The sequence below is a fragment of the Pteropus medius genome, unplaced genomic scaffold (assembly GCF_902729225.1).
Source record: "Pteropus medius unplaced genomic scaffold, Ma_sr-lr_union100, whole genome shotgun sequence".
In the NCBI taxonomy this organism is placed as follows: domain Eukaryota; kingdom Metazoa; phylum Chordata; class Mammalia; order Chiroptera; family Pteropodidae; genus Pteropus; species Pteropus medius.
Window position 1 is genome coordinate 6,063,291 of NW_024342474.1, and position 19,485 is coordinate 6,082,775.

General features: G+C 36.5%; 1 protein-coding gene across 3 annotated transcripts in view; it reads left to right on the forward strand.

Annotated features, from left to right (window-relative positions):
- SRGAP1 (SLIT-ROBO Rho GTPase activating protein 1) overlaps positions 1-19,485 on the forward strand; it is a 229,900-nt gene that overhangs the window by 199,645 nt on the left and 10,770 nt on the right. For all 3 annotated transcript variants that reach the window (XM_039865895.1, XM_039865897.1, XM_039865896.1), the window contains exons 16-21: positions 4,424-4,529; positions 7,324-7,548; positions 9,798-9,877; positions 16,982-17,162; positions 18,310-18,444; positions 18,590-18,929. In XM_039865895.1, coding sequence (XP_039721829.1) covers positions 4,424-4,529; positions 7,324-7,548; positions 9,798-9,877; positions 16,982-17,162; positions 18,310-18,444; positions 18,590-18,929 — 1,067 coding nt within the window. The remainder of the gene's footprint in view (positions 1-4,423; positions 4,530-7,323; positions 7,549-9,797; positions 9,878-16,981; positions 17,163-18,309; positions 18,445-18,589; positions 18,930-19,485) is intronic.

Consider the following 19,485-nt stretch of genomic DNA (forward strand, 5'->3'; position numbering starts at 1 on the left):
CCATTTCTAAATGTGGCCATTAATTTCCTTCCTTGTCTTCATACTTGAGGATAAATTTGCAATTTGTGATTTATTGTTTGATTTCTGACCAACCAAAACTTTTGCAAATAGTGCTACAAACGAACTAGTGTTTTCAAAGTAATGGCCATTTGAACTTTTTGCCATTTGCTGAAGCTACTTATGTTTTGTGGTGAATCTTTCACACACATTTACATGGAGCTGTCAAACCCCATGCTGTGAAGTTGGGATGCTGACATGGGAACCTTGTGGTGCTAGAAAAAGAACAGAAATTAGCCTAGGGAGCTTGGAGCATGTGATCAAGATTGGATGAATGCCACTTTTACCTAATTACATAAAATCCAAATTGTGGAAACAAAGCCCAGCATAAAAGAAATCCAAAGGAAATGCTGGTTTTCCTCACTAACAACTTTTCTGAGGGGAAGAAAAAGATCCATCTTTTCATATGGCATAAAATTGTGAAAGACCATGAATTGCCACACTCAGAGCCAGCTAGGAATGTGCATTAATCAGAGTGTCCGTAGCAACCATAAATTTTGACCCACTAACTGGACTCAGGAGAGCAAATGAGTCATTTGTACTGGAGCAAGACTCCTGTAGGATGCATGCTACAAGCCTGTTGAGCAACCAGTCAGATTAGATCTGAGTCCTATTCACAACCATCATGGACTTAAGCCTTTGGGACAGATAGATTTGCTGCTACATCAAGAATGCCAGCAATTCTGTTTTGCTTTGATTTATGTTTACTGTGGTTACAGAGAAGGTATGCCTGCCTCATTTAATTTTGTCTAGGATTTTGGTGTCACTTTTTGGTTTTTACCATTCCCTTTGCTTTTCTCTCCTGAAATCTTTCATTTGCATACCTTCCCATACTTTTTTTAATTGCATGTAAAATACACATAACTTGAAATTTATCATTTTAACCATTTTAAATGTATTGCATCATCCTGAAATGAAACTACCCATTAAGCGATAACTACCCATTCCTCCTTCACCCCAGCCCCTGACAGCCACCGTTCTACTTTATGTCTCTATGAATTTAACTATTCTAGATACCTTGTACATACAGTATTTGTCTGTTTGTATTTAGTTTATTTCACTTGGCTTAATGTCTTCAAGATTTATCCAATTGTAGCATGTATCAGAGTTTCATTCCTTTTTTTAAGGCTGAATAATATTTTATTGAGTATATATCATATTTGTTTATCCATTTATCCATTAATGAACTTACGGGTTATTTCCACTTCTTGGCTGCTATGATAATGCTGCTAAGAAACTAGTATATAAATATCCGTTCCCCAATTCTTTTTACATAAAAATGTGAAACTGCCTTTAAGGGGTAGGGGAACTAAGTTTAGAACTGAGAGATAGAAACAAGATCTTGAGTTAAGATTAAGTCTCTTAGAAGTAATGCTTGTGTCCTCTTCTAGCCTGAAAATGACTAGCACCCTCTATGAGATTTGACAAAGATTAAAGATCAATAATACAGTAAAAGTGGTTCCTTTTCCTTTCCTTCCATTTTTTTCTTTAACTCTAGGACCCCAAAGCTAGCTTTAAGCTGCTAAAATCCTCTTCCTGATACTTGACCTTAGCCTTACACTGAGGATTAGCTTGGAGAATTAGTAGAACATTTATCTCTTGAAACATTCCCAAATCCTCATTAAACAATAGGAAGTTTTTGTTGCTGTTGTTTGGTTTTAATCATAACCTTTGTATGGCTCTGTACTGGCTGAAAAGGAGTAGAGGGTATCACCAGAGGATTATTAATAGGATAATTCATCTTTATAGTTTATTTTTTACATAAATATATTAAACTTTGTGAATAGTTTGAGGCATGAATGTAAAATCATTTATGCACATGCAATTTTAATGACCAATGGAATAAATGCTAGTAAATCTCAATGTTTATTTTTAAGAATGGGTCATTATATTTATAATTTCACCTTTGAGAGATAGTGCCCGTTTGTTGAGGCAGACTTTCTAGATACAGGTGTGCTAAATCATCCTTTCATCTTTAACTGAAAAGAGCAACAAGTCATTCTTTTAAAAAAATTGGTTATTTCAGGCGATAACCTTTTAACCAATTAATTCCAGATTTAAAACAATAATCTAGCTATGCCTAAACATATACCATTTATAGATGCAAAATTTTCCCCACTAAAGTCTCAACGACTTGCAAATTATTTCATCTGTAGGTATTTCACCTCCTCTCTGTACAACGCAGGTCGGCCAAGTGGCCCATGAAGTTGTCATGGAAGACAAACAGATTACTCTGGGACATGCTTTGATCCTACTGGGACACTGGGACTGAATTAGGTGGAAATGTTGATAACTTAATTATTGAATTCTTGTGGCCTGAGTAAATTTATGCACCTGTTTAATAACTTTTTTTTTTAAGCTCCTTACTCCCTCTTTTCAGAAAAAAAAAAAAATTAAGATCATTGTCTGGAAAGTATATTAAACAAAGTACTAAAACTCAATAGATGTGCCCCTAACCTTGTTCATAGTGTTGTGGGTTTTTTTTCCATTTTGAAATACTTTACAAATTAAAAGGCAGAAGAATATAAATGTATTCCAGTATTACTTAAATCATGCTCTTATTAATTATCGATTTATGTTGAAAATTTTAAAGTGCCTTGGACTATTCATTGGATGATCATGTTTTACTTACATTCTAGTTAGAGTTTGTGAAATCCCATTTTCTAAAAGTTCCAGTTGTGGCACACTCAAAGGTGGAAATGGAAGTGACTTTTCCCAAGAATCCTGATAAATTATTTGTTGTTTTGCAAGCTCATCGGTAGTTAAGCGAGAATATTCCTAATACATTTCCACCTTTTCAGCCATTCAGAGAGGGAAATTAAAATGCCTACATAACCTGGTGGATTGATAATAAGTGGAAAGCAGTTGGTGTCAGCGCTTGAGTTTCCAGGGACCTGAGCTCGGCATGATTAATTAAGGCAGTGGTTCTCAACCTTGGCTGCACACAAGAATCTTGGGCATCAGCATTTAAAAAAAATCTCCCCAGGTGATTCCAAGTCAGAGTTGAGAACCACTGGTTTAATGAGAATTGGATGGGAAACTGAGTTAGGAGATATTATGATGGTTCAAGTTAGAAATAATAACAATTTCCACTGGCAAATTACAGTGAAGATATTTGTCCCACAAGGGAGAAAAAATGAAGAAAAGATACCATCTTCATAAAAGTGTCATGATCATAACCTTGAGATTGGATGAGGTTCGCCTGAAGAGAACCTCATTTATGGGAGGGAGAAAATCAGAAAACCTGAGAAGTGGGAGGAGAATCAAAAGTGTCTAAAGCTAAGACCTGAGATTTTCAAGTAGGATATCTCAAGAGTAATTAAGAACAAATGTAGTAATATAAAATTATAGTAAGCTTTAAAAATGTTTTTGAAATATTTTCTTTGAAATATTTCTCTCAAATATATGTTTATTGGATGTCTTCAAAGTTGTGCTTTATAAAGGTGCTTTGAAATCCAAGAAAGACTTAAGAAATATTAAAATAGGTTCTAGTCCCAGCTCTACCTCTCTAGCCAACTGACCTTGGATAAGCCCAGTTCTCATTTTCCTAATCCATTAAATGGGGTTGATAGTGCATGCCCTGCCTACTCCACAGTACTGTTATCCTCATTAAATTAGATAACAAATGTGAAAATGTGTTGTAAAATATAGACCATCATGCAGATAATGGGTGATTATCAGTAACCTTTTTGCTGTTGTTCACAAGCACGTTAGTATTGAGAGGTTTGGGATAATTTGTATTCCTAGTAAAGAGGTAAAATAATATTAGGAAGTGCCAGGTACCCCTCTCTTCTGGGAGCTCACCATCCTACAGAAAAGACAGGATAAGGAAATAAATAGCGGTAAACACCAGGGTGTACGTTCTCTGAGAGTAGAATCATATCACTAAAGTATTCCTAATCCCTAACGCAGTGCTCGAAACCTAGGGGAAGGAGAGATTCAAAACCTGGCACATTGCCTGAATCATAGTACTAGACAATTAAATATGATAGATTCATGAATAATGGAGCAAAGGGGAATGTCCCCCAAAGCTAGTTTAGTGAACATAGAGCAGGGAAAAAAAAGAGTTGAAACCATATCAGATACAAAATCTAGAAATAACAACAAGTGAAAAATTATTTTTGAACCTAGAAGACTCTAAGTTGCTCAGGGCCAAGGCCATGGAAATCAGAGAAAAAAATGAAGGGTCAGAAAAAAGGCCCTCAGAAATGGTGTTAAACATGAGCTGATCATTTATTCATTTTATTGGTTATTACTGCCTCTCACCCAAGGGCAAGGTATTGCTTATCTTCAGGTATGAAATCTGGTTTTCTGCTTTAAACATGGCAAGCGAAAGGATCCTGACCATGTCCTCTTCTGCTTGCAGGAATAGATAATCTCTATGAGAGGGCGCTTCACATCCGCAAACTCCTCCTGACCTTGCCCAGGTCGGTCCTAATAGTGATGAGGTACCTCTTTGCCTTCCTCAATCAGTAAGTACTCTAATGCTCTGCCAAAATACCCATCTGAATTCTGTTGGCATTGCCCTAAAGTCTTGTCTTTTGTTCTTGGATTCAGTAAAATGTACATTGGGTTCCATTTATCAGCAGAGTCAAAGAGAAGACGATGGAATATAAACTGACGGTCCATCTTTCCTCAGCAGATCAAGGTCATTGTGATAGATGAAAGGTGAAGAAATTGGCCATAAATGCAAAAAAATTTATACAAATTTCACTATACAAAACACTTTTCAGTGAAATATGTGTTTTTCCAAATTCCATCCAAAACTAATGTCATGAATGTTTTTGTCAGGATGATGTAAACCACCTCCTCACTGCAGAAAATTTCTGCGATTTTTAATTTTGTAGCCAGGAAAGGAGGGAAGTTGTAGATGAGACTTACACAGATCCAGAAAAGAATTTGTGCAAGTTCAACATAATGAGACATTGTCAAGAAAAAGATATTTCTTAAAAAAAAAAAAATGCAACAAAAGTCTTTCAAATCACTACATTATTTTCAAGCAACTTTTACTCTTTTAATTTAGGTAGCTTGGTTTTCAGTTGCGTTACTTCCTGATACAGGGGCTCCATTATAAGAACATCTTCCTCAACTCCTAAGAGTCCCCGTACTATTAAGTGTTTCAGTTAAGCAATTGGAAATAAGTCCAGGGAAAACAAGCTGGGGAGAAATGCCTTCTCATTCTGGCATGGATTCCCCTTCCTAAAATTAGGATATTTTCTCTGTTTCACTGGAGGTTTTAAGTTCTCAAAAGCCATGAGATTTATTCCAAACCTGCTGACTTCCTGAGGTCATACCCATTCAGATTGACCCTAGAAACCAAGTATCTCACAAGAGCAAAATGCTGGCAGGGAACCATACAGAATGGAACTGAAACATCCACAAATGACAGTAGGAACCCATTTGTACATAAGCCACCACTGGAAATAAGCAGTATCTAGAAAGATGATATAAACTATGTTTAGGTTAACTATAAGCCGTAAATTTTTACCTTCAAATAAGCCTAGTCATCCAGGTTGTTGCAAAATCTGAAGGCTTGCCATTTTCACCTTTAATTACATGTGCCGCCTCTTCCCCTTGCCTTCCTGCCAGCCCCCTCCGTGCTTTCCTCACCAAATTTTCCTGATATACCTGAGCAAAACCAACTGAGAACCAATAAACCACAATGCACTAGGAAAGCAAATTGTGAATCAAAAAAGTTCTCAAAACCTGAATCTAACTCACCACGTATCTCAACAGAATGGCAAATGCGCCATGAATCAGCTGGCATTGCTTCCAGCATTTCTGCCCAAAGATGCCCCCTGGCTCCCTTCATGCAGAGACAAGACCCAGCCTCTAGGGTAGGATGTTTGGGGCAGGAATTTTAAAAAGAGAGTCTATTCTTTAATTGTAAAATCAAAACATGGGTAAATAACATTTTCATGTCAAATTTTTGCTCTTCGTGCCAGCACTAAATTAAAGACCCAGAAAAATTTGCTGTGACTTTCCCCATTGAGCTTGTGGGGGTTTTTTTCCCTTTGAAAATTAGACCGTTCTTATTCTGAATATCACTTCTCCTTCCTGCATTCATTTACAGGATGATCTGTAACATGATCGTGGCTGTTATTGTGAACTTTTTTTAATCGTATGTTTGAGAAATGGCAGGAGGGAAAGACATATGTTAGCTGTGGAAATTATGCTTTTGTGTTTTCTACTTTCTAGGCTATCTCATTTCCAAAAAAGGGGAAAGTATCATGTCATATGGTTTCTGTTTCTTTGTGTCTGTCACCAGCTCACAAAGGTAGTTGAGTCTCTTTTTTTCTCCTTCCATTTGACATCTGTTCTCCTGGATTTTACATTTCCTTTCAAGATGGACATTTTATACACTGAAAGATAACATCTCTTGGTTCTCCCTGGAACAGCACCTTGCTCGTGTGTGTTAGAGGCAAAGCAATATAGAGCTGGCTTATTTTGAGTCACCTGTGGAAGATATCTCACAAATATCCATTGGATTGAATTTAGAAATGCTGGAGAACCAGAAATCTCCCCAGAGTTTGTAGTTTGCTAGCTTTAAATGGAATGAGAGAATTGAGGATTCTTTTCCCCTTCTCTCCACCTCGCCTCGGTCGTCATACCTTAAGCAAATTATAGAGTCTAGAGTTTGCTTTCTCTCAGTGATTACAAAGAAAAGGTACTTTGTTTTCCTTTAGGCTTTCTTCAAGATTTGTAGGAGAATACTGAAATCTGAGATGTTTTTGAGTAGTGGGAGGACAATTTTAAAGATATCCATAAAGCTTTATGGAGATTGCTACTGTCCTTCCCAGATTAACTTGAGCAGCATTTAAAGCCTAACTGTAGAAACTCAATTATTCGATTCCAGTTTCCTTTGTAGTAGAAATGATCTTAAACTCCCTTGTGGCTTTCAAAATTGCCGCTTAATTAAGCAAGTAGGACTTACTCCCCTTTCAGTTTCTATCTAGTAGAAAGGTTGTAAGTCACTTTACTTTCTTTAGCTTTTGCTGAGCCATCTTAAAGTGAGATGGAATATCAGTTTATTCTAATAATAAAAACCAAATTAAATGTTTTAGATCCCTATTTTCAGAATATGGCATATCTTATTAAATATCAACTTTTGTTTTTTTCTCCTTGTTCTTTTATTTCAATGCAAAATGTTTTAGTAGGTTATCAGATAGTTATTAGAATTATCTAAATATCACTTAATAAAAACTGGTATATCATGTTAGATGACCCCTTGTTCTTTTATACATCCTTTCTTACTTCCTTTCAAAGTCTTTCACAGTACAGTGATGAGAACATGATGGACCCTTATAACTTGGCCATTTGCTTTGGCCCTACATTGATGCCTGTCCCAGAAATACAGGATCAAGTATCTTGCCAGGCTCATGTGAATGAAATTGTCAAAACCATCATCATCCACCATGAGACTATTTTCCCAGATGCTAAAGAGCTGGACGGCCCTGTTTATGAGAAATGTATGGCTGGAGACGACTACTGGTAAGTCTAAAAATTTTAGTCCTTCTCCTCTGGACAAATTAGGGAAGTATAGATATCACCTTATTTAAGAAAAAGAATTGACCTTAGCCACCAATGCGACCAGTTAAAAAATAAAAATAAAGCAGCAGCAGGAACGCTTGAGATAAATTAGACGACACTAGCTTCTTATTATGGAAACTCATATTCATCCCTTTCTTTTCCCCAAGAATGACATCTTTTGAAATATCTTCACCCTATCATGGCTTTTGTAGGGAATAATGTTTTTGATGTTATATAGAGCTATATTAATTTTTACTATTAACATCAAGAAAAGATAACTGAATCGACAGATATTATTTTCATTCTGAAATAGTTTTAATTCTATATAGTCTTTCAAAATTCTCATTTTAAAGGAGCCCTATCAACCAAATGTGTTTTCATTCTTACTTATTTTCATTTTTATTCTTATTAATATTATCCTAAGCAGTTATAGTAGTACTGGTTATTTTGAGGAAATTGATTACATGAATATGTCGTTGGGATAACAATTGTTTTTTAATATAGAAGTATAAATAACCCTCCGATGAAGTGTAAAAATGAGGGAGATATAGTCAGTCGAACAACCCCAATAGTAAAAAACCCTGAAATGTTTATGTTCACTATTTGATATATAAGTTTCAGCTTCTAAGAATTCATATACAATAAAAGTAGCTTTGATTGCTTGAGCCTCTATCACGTGCCAGCTACTAAGTACATATGATCTCCTTTCTTGCCTCACAACCACTTTACCAGGTAAGTTAAGAGAAGCCAAGGAGCTTGTCCAATAACTAGTAGTAACTAAGGCAGCCCACATCTGATTCTAAAACCCACATGAATTCTCCCACTCAATAGCTGGCCCCCAGCCTATCTCAGAAACTGCTTTGTGCAGCTCAGATGTAGGAGCAGCTGGAAATAGATTTGTCTAAGCCCTTCCTTCTGGATTCTCCTCGGACTCTGTTACCCATCGCCTTACAGAGATTAAGTGGAAGGAGAATTAGTAGCTGACAGATCTTAAACAACTAAAAAAGTACTCTTATTTTTTACTTAACCCATAATATGATCTTAAACCACAGTATGGTCATATGCCTTAAGGAAACTGAGGGTCGACTTTTTCCGGAAGTACTGCTTTCTAAATTAACAACAAAACGTGATGGATGCCAGTTCTATAATATATCCAAGCAATTTTACACATGAAATTCAACTAAAAAATATTTACTTGAACATTTACTATGTGCAAGGTACTGACTGAGCTTGGCTCTGAGGCTCTGAGAAGGTGAATGAATAAAAAGCCATGGTGAGATACATAATTTTATTTTCATAGTCACTTTTGTTTCAAGGCCAGTGTCATAGTCATATTCCGTATTTCCAGATATTCAAGGCTATATCAGTAAATTCTGCTGTCTGGTTCATTTTATCAAAGAGCAAGTATGTGGATGTCTGATCAGTATTATTTGATGCATTGTCCTCTAGGAATTTTCGTGGTCGCTACTTTTTTTTACAAACAGAGCGGAAGCCCCAAAATAGTCTTATAGCCAGTCATATGTGCTTGATTATGTCCTTCTCCCATACATAGTGTTCTCTCTGGGTATTGCTCATTTTAAACAGAAAGTCAGTAATATAGTAGTTATCCTTGTCACCCAACACCAGCAACATAAATGAGCTTTTACAGTAAAGTCAGGTCTGTATTTGTGCCCAATGCATTCCATTTATCAGCACGCATTTGAAGAGAGAAGATGGTAGTGTTAAAGGGTAAGTTTTTTAAAAGGATGAAATCATAACTCCCACACAGATATAAAGTGAAAACCTTTCAAGAAAAGATGGAAAAGATACTACAGTCAATTCAAAGCAGAAATCAAAGAGCTATCAATTTATATGCAGCAAGGAATTTTGAAATGAATTTGCAACAACCAGTGGATCCGTAGGGCAATAATCATATTCCACTAGAACTCAACAAATTTTTATTTCTGTGGATGAGAATTATTTGTAAATCTATCATCTTCTACAAGTTAACTTTGTCTTTACAGAGCTATAAACTAACCTTTGTGTCAAAGAAGGGACATACACTCCCATAGGACCAAATAATCCTTGGAGGCTCCAGCATTCCGTTGAAAGGCTATCCAGTAATCTTTTGCCATTCCAAATCTTATATTTTTCCTTATAGTAGCAATTGTTCATTTTTAAGATTCTTTACACTTTGGCTTCATATATGAATTTCTATTTCCACTCCACAGCGACAGCCCATACAGTGAGCACGGTACGTTGGAGGAAGTGGATCAGGACGCTGGTACAGAGCCCCACACCAGTGAAGACGGTATGCTTTATGTTCACGCTATTATAAAACTAGTCATTATGTACTTTTTTTTAGAATTGCTTATATTAAGAATTCAGTAGATACAAAAGAATATTTATAAAATATGTGTAAAGTATGAAGAATAACAGGGCAGTGAACACCCAAGGAACTACCACCAAGTTGAAGAAAAACATCATCACCCTTTGCTTCCATCATTACCTTTGTGCTTCCCTTATCTCATTGCCTTCCAAATCCCCTCAAGGGTAACCAGTACATGTTTGTGTTTTTAAATGATTTATTGTTTCATTTTTTATTTTATTAAACTTTCCATAAATGGAATCGTACTGTATATGATTTTTTTCTACTCAGTATTATGTTTGTGAGATTCATCCACATTGTTGCATGCAGTTATAATCATTTATTTTCCACTGTATAATATTCCATTGTCTTTATTTCATAATCGATGAATATGTGAGGTGTTATCTACTTTTTGCCATTGAAAACAGTGCTGCTGTGACCATTTTGAACATGTATCCTACTGCAAATGTCCAGGATTTTCTCTAGGATGTACATATCTGAAATGAGCATGCCTTCAACTTTACTAAATATTGCCACACTGTTTTTGAAAATGGTTGTAATGATGTAAATTCCCACCAGCAGTGTATCAGTCTTTCAGTTGTATGTATTCATCAACAGTTGATTTCATCAGATATTGTAATCCTTGCCAATATGATCAGTGTGTAACAGTATCCCATTGTGATTTAATATACATTTCTCTGATTACTGATGAAGATGATTTAAAATATAGTGTATTAAGAGAAACTTTGGGATATAGTAAGGCCAACAGATCAAGAGATGATTGCCACTGAAAAATACTTTGTTTCTCACAGTTCCCAAAAGGAAGGGGCACATCAGGCCTTTGGGGGCCACACAAGGAAACACCAGGGTCTGTTATGAGGGAGAGGGAGCAACTGGGCAAGAGCCTTTGGTGTGGTTTCCATACGTACAGCGAGGCAGGGTAAGCAGGTTTAGCATTGGCGGGCTTTAAGAATTTCAGCAGGCTCTGGGGCACAGGGGCTATCTCTGGTTATTTGGATAACTGGCCCTGAGGCAGGTGGATAGTGACCCAGAGTGAGAGCCGCAGAGAGGAAATCATTAGATGTGGGCCCTGGATTGGTTGGTTTGTATTTGAAAAGCACACTCCAGGTGAGTTGTTTACTATCTGTAGGGTTCTGCAGACCCTGGGAGGGATAGTTCCTCCAGAGTCAGCAAGGCCCCAGATGTCAGAATAAGGAAAATTTTTAAAAGGGTTCATACAAATATACCCATTTTTTTTATGTTTAGATTTTGTCTTTTGTGAAATTTTTATCAAGTCTTTTGCCCATTTAGGGCCCATTTGCTCACGTTCGTTTCTCTGAGCTTTTTTTTTTTTTTTTTTTTTGCTTGATTTAGTTTGGTTTGGCTTTGGTGTTTTTCTTATTTGTGAGAATTAAGAGTTCTGGATCAGACCTTTTATTGGGTATATATTTTACAAATATCTTCTGCTCTGTAGTTTCTTTTTCTTGTGCTTAGTATATCTTTTGCTAAACAGAGGGTCTTAATTTGAAAGGAGTTGAATTTACTAGTCTTTACCTTCCTGGTTCTTTCACTTTGTGTCTGCTTTAAGAAAGCCTCCTGTGCCCTGAAGTAATGAAGATTATTCTCCCATATTCTCTCTTAAATTTTTTCAGGTTTTGTTTTTCACATGTAAGTCTTTATTGGGAATTTATTTGGAGGTATGGTGTGAGGTATGGGGTCAGTTCCTTTTTTCTCCTTATGGATGCACAGTTATCCCATTGTCCCAGCATTAATTGTCCTTTCTCCACTGCACCACACCTCTGTCACATACCAAGTACCCTCTGTGTGAGTCCGTTTCTATGCCCTGTTCTTTTCTACTGATCTACTTGTCTATTCCTATTCCTCTGTTTAATTTTGATATCTTTTAATAAATTTTAGTATTTGGCAAATCAAGACTTCTGACTCAGCCTTCTTAACAAGTTTTTGGCCTTTTGAAATTTTATTTAATATTTAGACTCAGTTTTTCAAGTTCTTAAAACAAGGAAAAAAAAACTAAAAACCTGCTGGGGTTTTGACTGCAGTTGCACTGATTCTACATATATAAATATGGAGAGAATTGGTATTTTTATGATATTTAGTCTTCTAATCCACAAACATATTTCTAGTTACTCATGTCTCCCAATAAACTTTTATATTTTTCTCTGGAGAGGTCATTTTTTATTTTTCTAACTTCTTACGTTTACCATTTAACATTGCTTTTCAACCCTTTTTTAATATGAACATATAAAGCTGTCTGTTTTCTCTTAGTACTTTAGCTGTATGCATGATCCTTTTATTCTCTCTTCAACTGTGACTAATCTGCTTTAAACTCATCCATTGACTTATTTTTAATTTTTTTTCTACAAGTTCTGCTGGGTTCACTTTCTGTCTGCTGCTGGGTCGTTTTTTATAGTCTTTTGCTCTTTACTCATATTAATTCTTTCCATTGTTTCAGATTATGTATCCAATCATTCTAATATCTGCAGTCTACCTGGATTTGGGTTTGGTTTGGGGTTTTTTTGTTGTTTTAGTTTTTGGCTTTTGCTTATTGAGTCTTATTTTCGAGTAATGTTTTATAATTTTTACATATTTTTACATATTTCTTTGAACTAGGGAGAACTTTAGAATCAGTTGAAGGTGAGTTCCTCCAGAAAAGGTTTGCATTTACTTCTGCCTGGGGCACAACCACTTGGGACCACATTGAAAGTTTAGCTTGAGGTTTTTCCAGGCCACCCAGGCAGTATGAACTGAAACTGCAAACCTGCCTGAGGACTGGAATGTAGTTGGGATTCTCAGAGGTGATTTGTTCCAAGGTTTGAGATAGATTATATCCTTAAATCCAGGGGTGGGAAGATGGGATGGGGGGTTACCATCTATGAAGGAGTATGGAGAGCTAGAAAGGAGGAAGATTTCTTGAACTAGAAGTTCACTGTGACACTGAGAGTGTGATCCTTGGGGCAGAGGCGAAGGAGGCTTAGGTTCTCCATACTGAGACAGTCCCTGGACTTAATTTTTTGTGTAAAATGAAAGCTTAAGTTAACCGGGCAGAGAAAATGCCCTCAAGGCAAACTCTGACTCACATTTTCTAGTGTTCTGTTTACCTCACTAGGTTCCCACTTTCATGGAGTTTTTGGTCTTTAGTATTCCTTACTGTTGTGATAGCTCATTAATGCCATTACAAAGATTTTTTTTTTTAATCCAGCATTTTTAGTTGATTTCAGTAGGAGGCTAATCTGGGTGTCTAGTGTGTCTGCCCTCTGCTACAAAAAGAAAGTTTGTATTTTTAAAACTATGATGAGTTGACATTTTTAGAACTTGTTGGAAGATATTTTTTAAAGTAAGAGCTGTGATGTTGCTTTTGAAAGACTCTGAGCCCCGTCTGCCACCATTCATTCTTTTGTCTTGAGTTTCTTTGTTTCTCTGTATATGATTGATTCCCTTTTCACTGATGACTTCTCTGAGTGTTTCTTTGCTTTTCCCCAATGGCAGGAAAAGCCGAGAGAAAGCCCCAGCCATCTCTCTTCCCAAACATGAGTCTCACCACTGTGCCATCTGTCAGTTGTTCTTACCTCTTAACTATAAAAGAGAAGCTTTGCTGAGGGCTCTGTGCTTTAGATAACATTTTGATCATGTTTACCTGATTTGATGGAAAGAAAAGCATTGCTTACAAAGGACAGATACCCTTGCTCACAGCCAGCCCCCTAAAGTCCTGTAACTAAATTAACTAGAGTATTAATTATCTTTTTGATTGCTCAGGTATTTATTTTATTTTCTTTGTCATGGTATCACTAGAGAGAATAGCTGTTTCTAAAAGAGAGGTTGTCACAGAACAAAACCATCATCTGCAGGGGCAGTGGGTAACAGACCTAGAAGAGACAACAAGGTCCCAAAGGACAAGTACGATGTATTAGCATTTTGTATAAAATTACAAGAAATGGAAATAAAAGATGCCATTGCACCAGGCAGTCAGAAAATTAGCTCTACTGAATTTTCTTTCCCTTTGCACAAAATTATAATAGCCATGCAAAAATAAAGAAGCTATTATGTTACACTCTTATTATTATTGTTATTGATAGCAGCATTCTACAAAGTTGCTACCTAACCTTAAAGGACAGTGTGACTTTCTGTGAAAGAAAGGAGTATGGTGCCTCGCCATGCCCTGAGATTGATTCGCTCTGCAGTGACTAGGCTAAGATGTGTATAAATAGCATATTGATAGACACTTGACTGTGAAATGACTCTCATGGGAGCAGAAAGAGTCAAAATAATGAAATTGCTCAGAATTACTAGTTGATGTAGTAGGGTTACCAATGAAACGTATTTCTGATTCATCTGGTCAGTCTTTCAAAATCACTCCACATTTGAATTAAATAGCAGAGACTGTTCATCCTGTTGCTATTTGTTTAAAAAAATAAGAAAGATAATGAGCATAGAGTTCATGATCATAAAATCATGATAAAATGTGTATATTAAATAGTCTTAAATTGCCCTCGGCCAGCACCGACAGTATGCGACTAAATGGCATTGAAGAACATTAAAGTTTCTCTCTTCCCTTTGACAAGTACATGGATTGTACACTATGTTATGGGCTGGCATCTTTCCTTTTTTTTTTTTTCAACAAAACATTTTAACCCATTGGCATGTTTGCATAGGAGTTTGTTAATTACATGTCATGAAGTTCTTTTTAATAAATTGGTGTGTTTTTATTCTTCCTTGGATATGTTTATTTGTGTCCTCTATATCATTGACATATTTATTTCTGTCCTCCAGGGACAACTGGGGTAAAAAATTTGGTATCTGTCATCTCAGGTCAACCAGAATTTATTCCCTAACTGCAAGTTCAGAACAAACTAAAAAGTCAACCTCTCTGAATATAAAGTTAAATTCCTCCTCTATGAAGTGGACTTATAGATACTTAATAAAGCTGCTGTTTACATTATTTTAATAAAGAAAATGTAATTTTAGGAGGGAATATTAGAGTGTTAACATATGATCTAAAAATTAGTCAATTGTTAAAGGACAAAACTGCTGTTTTAAAATTATTTTTACACCTAATTTGCTGCATGTACTTTAACATGCAGATTATAGTGCTGTAGTTCTGCAATATGAAACATTATTCACCCTAGACATTATCCACTAGCAAAAAGATGGGGCATTTTTTTTTGTCTTTATTTTAAACGTATAGTTGATATTCACCCAGGTTTTCAGAATGCAAACCCTAAGTTCTTTCAATGTTTGTTGATTTTTATGCTTTTGCCTTACATGTCCCAGAGAATATCTGAATTTATCAAATGAGAAAGAAGCTTAGCTGGCTATCCCAGGATTTCTTATGCATATAAGTACAACAGATACAAAAGATATGGCAATAAACTTTGGGAAAAAATTAACCCTTTTAAATGAGAAGGTTTGTGACCAAGGGAAACAGAAGACAATTTCCTGAGAAAATATTTGACAGATAGGTGGGTTGTAACCTATTTTGCGTACATATATATATTCCAGAGTATTTGGAAACTAATACATGCTCAGTTTATAGCAAGCGAGGTATTGCTTATTGCACAGATATGTTTTTTTTAAGCATATGTCACTTGTATTGACTCTTTTAGTTTTGTTTATTATTGATTACAAATTTATTCATCTGTGGTCAAGAGCAGGGATGAAGATGAGGCGATGGCGGTAGAGGAGAAGAAAGATCATAAGGCCCCAAATTAAAGGGCATTTTGCAATAAGCTGAATCACAAAAAGTACCTCTTGTAATGGTTTTATTTAATATGTCCTCTTATTTGCCATCAATATTACATTAGAGCTGAAATTCCAATTCTAGGCTCAGAGTTCGGTCTCTTTTTAACTTTATTTTGAAATTATTGTAGATTCACATGCCATTATGAGAAATAATACAGGAAGATCCTATATACCCTTCTACCAGTTTCTCCCAATGGTAATATCTTATATGTAACTATAGTATAATATCACAACCAGGAAATCAATATTGAATCGAATGCATCCACCACATTCACATTTCACTAGTTTTACGTACACTCATTTGTGTGTGTGTTTACTTAGTGCTATACAGTTTTATCACATGTATAGATCTGTATGCCTACAACTGTAGTCAAGATAACAGTTTCATCACAAGAATGCCTTTTGCTGCCCTATTAGAGCCATAGCCATTTCCTTCTGTCACTTCACCCACACCAGCCTCTGGCAATCATTAAATCTATTCTCCATCTTGATCTTACATCATTTCAAGCACGCCATATAAATGGAACCATACAGTATGTGCCCTTTTGAGATTGGCTTTTTTCACTCACCATAATTCCTTTTGGTATCTTTCGATCCATAGAAAATATAATTTCTGAATCTGGTCCTTTAATTTGGATACAGGACAGCCTTAAGTTATGCTTATTCCATAGGTAATATCTAGAATTTTTACCGATACTAGAGAAAACAAAGTTGTCTTTACTATTGATGGTAGCTTGAAAATTTTATAATGCTAAAAAAGTAGTTGAGGAAATTAAATATATTTAAATAGTATTTAATGTGACAATCTTTGTAAACTTGAGTTTCTAAAAAAATAAGCAAGTAAAACAAATTTCCTAGTGTTCTAGGATAGTGATTTTTTCCATGTTATAAATGTATTAACACATTGCAAGGGAACTCCATCAATGTCAAAATAATATTGGAACTATGTGGAAGATATTACAACCCAAGGAGATATCTTATATATCATCTCGCAAAGTTTAAAATATTTTTTATTAGACTGTCCTTATATCTCTAAGAGGCTGTGGAAATTAAGCTCTAATGTTCAGTTTTTCTTTGCCTGAAAAACTGATGACAGCCAAAGAATGTTTTTCTATATCCCTTTTAACAGCCTTTTTTTCTCTTGCCTTGACGATTTGTTTATTCCCCTGTTCTGTCTGGATGTTAAAATGGCCTCTTTTATTTCTAAGACCTCATCTAAACCTTTCAGATAGTGTATTATGCCTTCCTAACAACCCTGTCTCTCACCACTTTCTCATGTGTTCTTTGTAGAATGTGAGCCAATAGAAGCCATAGCCAAGTTTGACTATGTTGGGCGATCTGCCAGAGAACTGTCCTTCAAGAAGGGAGCCTCCCTGCTGCTTTATCACCGCGCATCCGAGGACTGGTGGGAAGGGAGGCACAATGGGATTGACGGGCTCGTGCCTCACCAGTACATAGTGGTGCAAGATATGTGAGTAGTCCCAGCGTCAATCACCAGTGTGCTCCCACAAGAGGAGACTCCAGCCATTGTTCTTAAACCGACCTCGGTCTTGTGAGAAAAGAGCAAGAGGGATTACAGAGCTAAAACTTGTGAGCTGGCCACAGTTCTTCACCTTGCTGGTGGGTCTTGTTTGCTGTCCGAACTTCAGCACCAGCTGGTTTTCATTTCCCAGACTCTTCCAGGAGGTTGGGAGCAAGGACTAATGAGAGACACCTTTTGAAGCTTTTGGATTCTTGGAACCTGTGCAGAGAATAGCTTTAATAGCTGAAGTGACACTGCCAGTTCCAAGAACAGCAGTGCTCTTGTTTTGGTGTCTGTCTACCATTCCAATTCCAGATTCCCAAAACAGAAGATACTGCCCTAAAGTCTAAAAAGTATCATCTCCAGGCTTCTTTTTTTCTTCTTTGTTAATTTTGCCGATGAGAAAGCTCTAATTTCAAAAATATGTATACAGATTGGAAGATATTCAAAATATATTAAGTGAAAGAAACAGGTTATAAAATGATATATACAGAATAATCCCTATTTTGTGAATACAGGATTTCACAATGCAGCACCAATTTAAAAGGAGTTTTTCAAGGAAAAGAGAACTATACCATATAAAATATATACAGTGATTAAATGATTCAGCCTAATTTTTAGAAATGTTAAAATGTATATCAAATGTATATCAAATGTATATCAAATAATCCAAGAAATATTGTGTGTGTGTATATAGACATGCAGTCATACGTATCTAAAGTACATAAACCTAAGTTTAGTATAAATACTATATATATATATGTATATATGTATGTATATATGTATATACTTATATATATATATACATATGCACATAAGCATAGATATGTATCCCAGGCATAGGGGAAAAATATATAAGGATTATTTTTTAAAATTCTAACAGTAGTTGTCTCTAAATGTTATGTTATAGTATAGGTGATTGTTATTTCACTTTTTTGTTTATCTGAATTTTCCAATTTATCTGCAATGAAGTTGTATTATTTTTATGATGGAAAAAGTTCTGTTAAGAGATTTTCATACATAAATGCCATCACTTATTATTTTGTATCCCATTCATCTCACAAGAGACTCTGACTCTTGGTTCTCACTATTTCAGGGATGATACATTTTCAGACACTCTGAGCCAAAAAGCCGACAGTGAGGCCAGCAGTGGGCCAGTCACTGAAGACAAGTCTTCGTCCAAGGACATGAACTCCCCAACAGACCGTCATCCTGATGGCTATTTGTCCAGGTAAGTGGGGCCTGGTCATCGGACTCCTGAACCTTCACTTCTCCAGGGGGCCATGAGTAGTCATGGGTACCCACAGCCCTGCATTATTACCCAGTGTGATAAGCTGTCCTGTTCTCTCTCCCACTTTCTCTCTGTGTACGTCTAGACAAAGAAAAAGAGGAGAGCCACCCCCTCCAGTAAGGCGTCCTGGCCGGACCAGTGATGGTCATTGCCCCCTCCACCCCCCACATGCTCTTTCCAACTCCTCAGTTGACCTGGGGTCCCCAAACCTGGCCAGTCACCCCCGGGGCCTGCTGCAGAACCGTGGCCTCAACAATGACAGTCCGGAGAGGAGGCGCCGGCCTGGCCACGGCAGTCTGACCAACATCAGCCGGCACGACTCCCTCAAGAAAATTGACAGCCCTCCTATTAGAAGGTCCACATCATCGGGGCAATACACAGGCTTCAATGACCACAAGCCACTGGACCCAGAGACAATCGCTCAGGTAGGATGCTTTTAATAGACTAATGCGTGGTAAGTACCTATGGTAGGATGAGGGAGGTGTGGAGGACTTCTCATACAGAACAAACTAATGAAAACAGAAAGGAAATTAGCTCATTCTTTAATTTAAGGCCTGACTTTGAGTCTCTTTTGAAGAACCATCTATTAAGGGAAGGGCCCAAGTACATTGATTTAAACAGAGAGATAGCAGAAATGTAGGACTCAGGGCATTCAAGTGTATCATTGTTTAATAGTCAGGAAAATTTTGCAAAGAAGAATAATGAGGAAGGACTAGGCCTGCCAGATCCTAAACACATTCTAAAGATAGTAAACCAGACAGATGGAACAGAATGCAGAGCCCAGAAACAAAAATTTCAATATATGATAAAGATGATACTTTCACCTCAGGAAATGATGGATTAGTCAATAAATGATATGAGAAACAATGGTTACGTATTTGAAGAACAGCAAGTCTGGATCCTCTGTCACTCCTGAATGCATGCATATCTTCACTTCTCAACAGTGACTGCAGAGAAGGGCTTTGTAGTTTTTCCTAACGA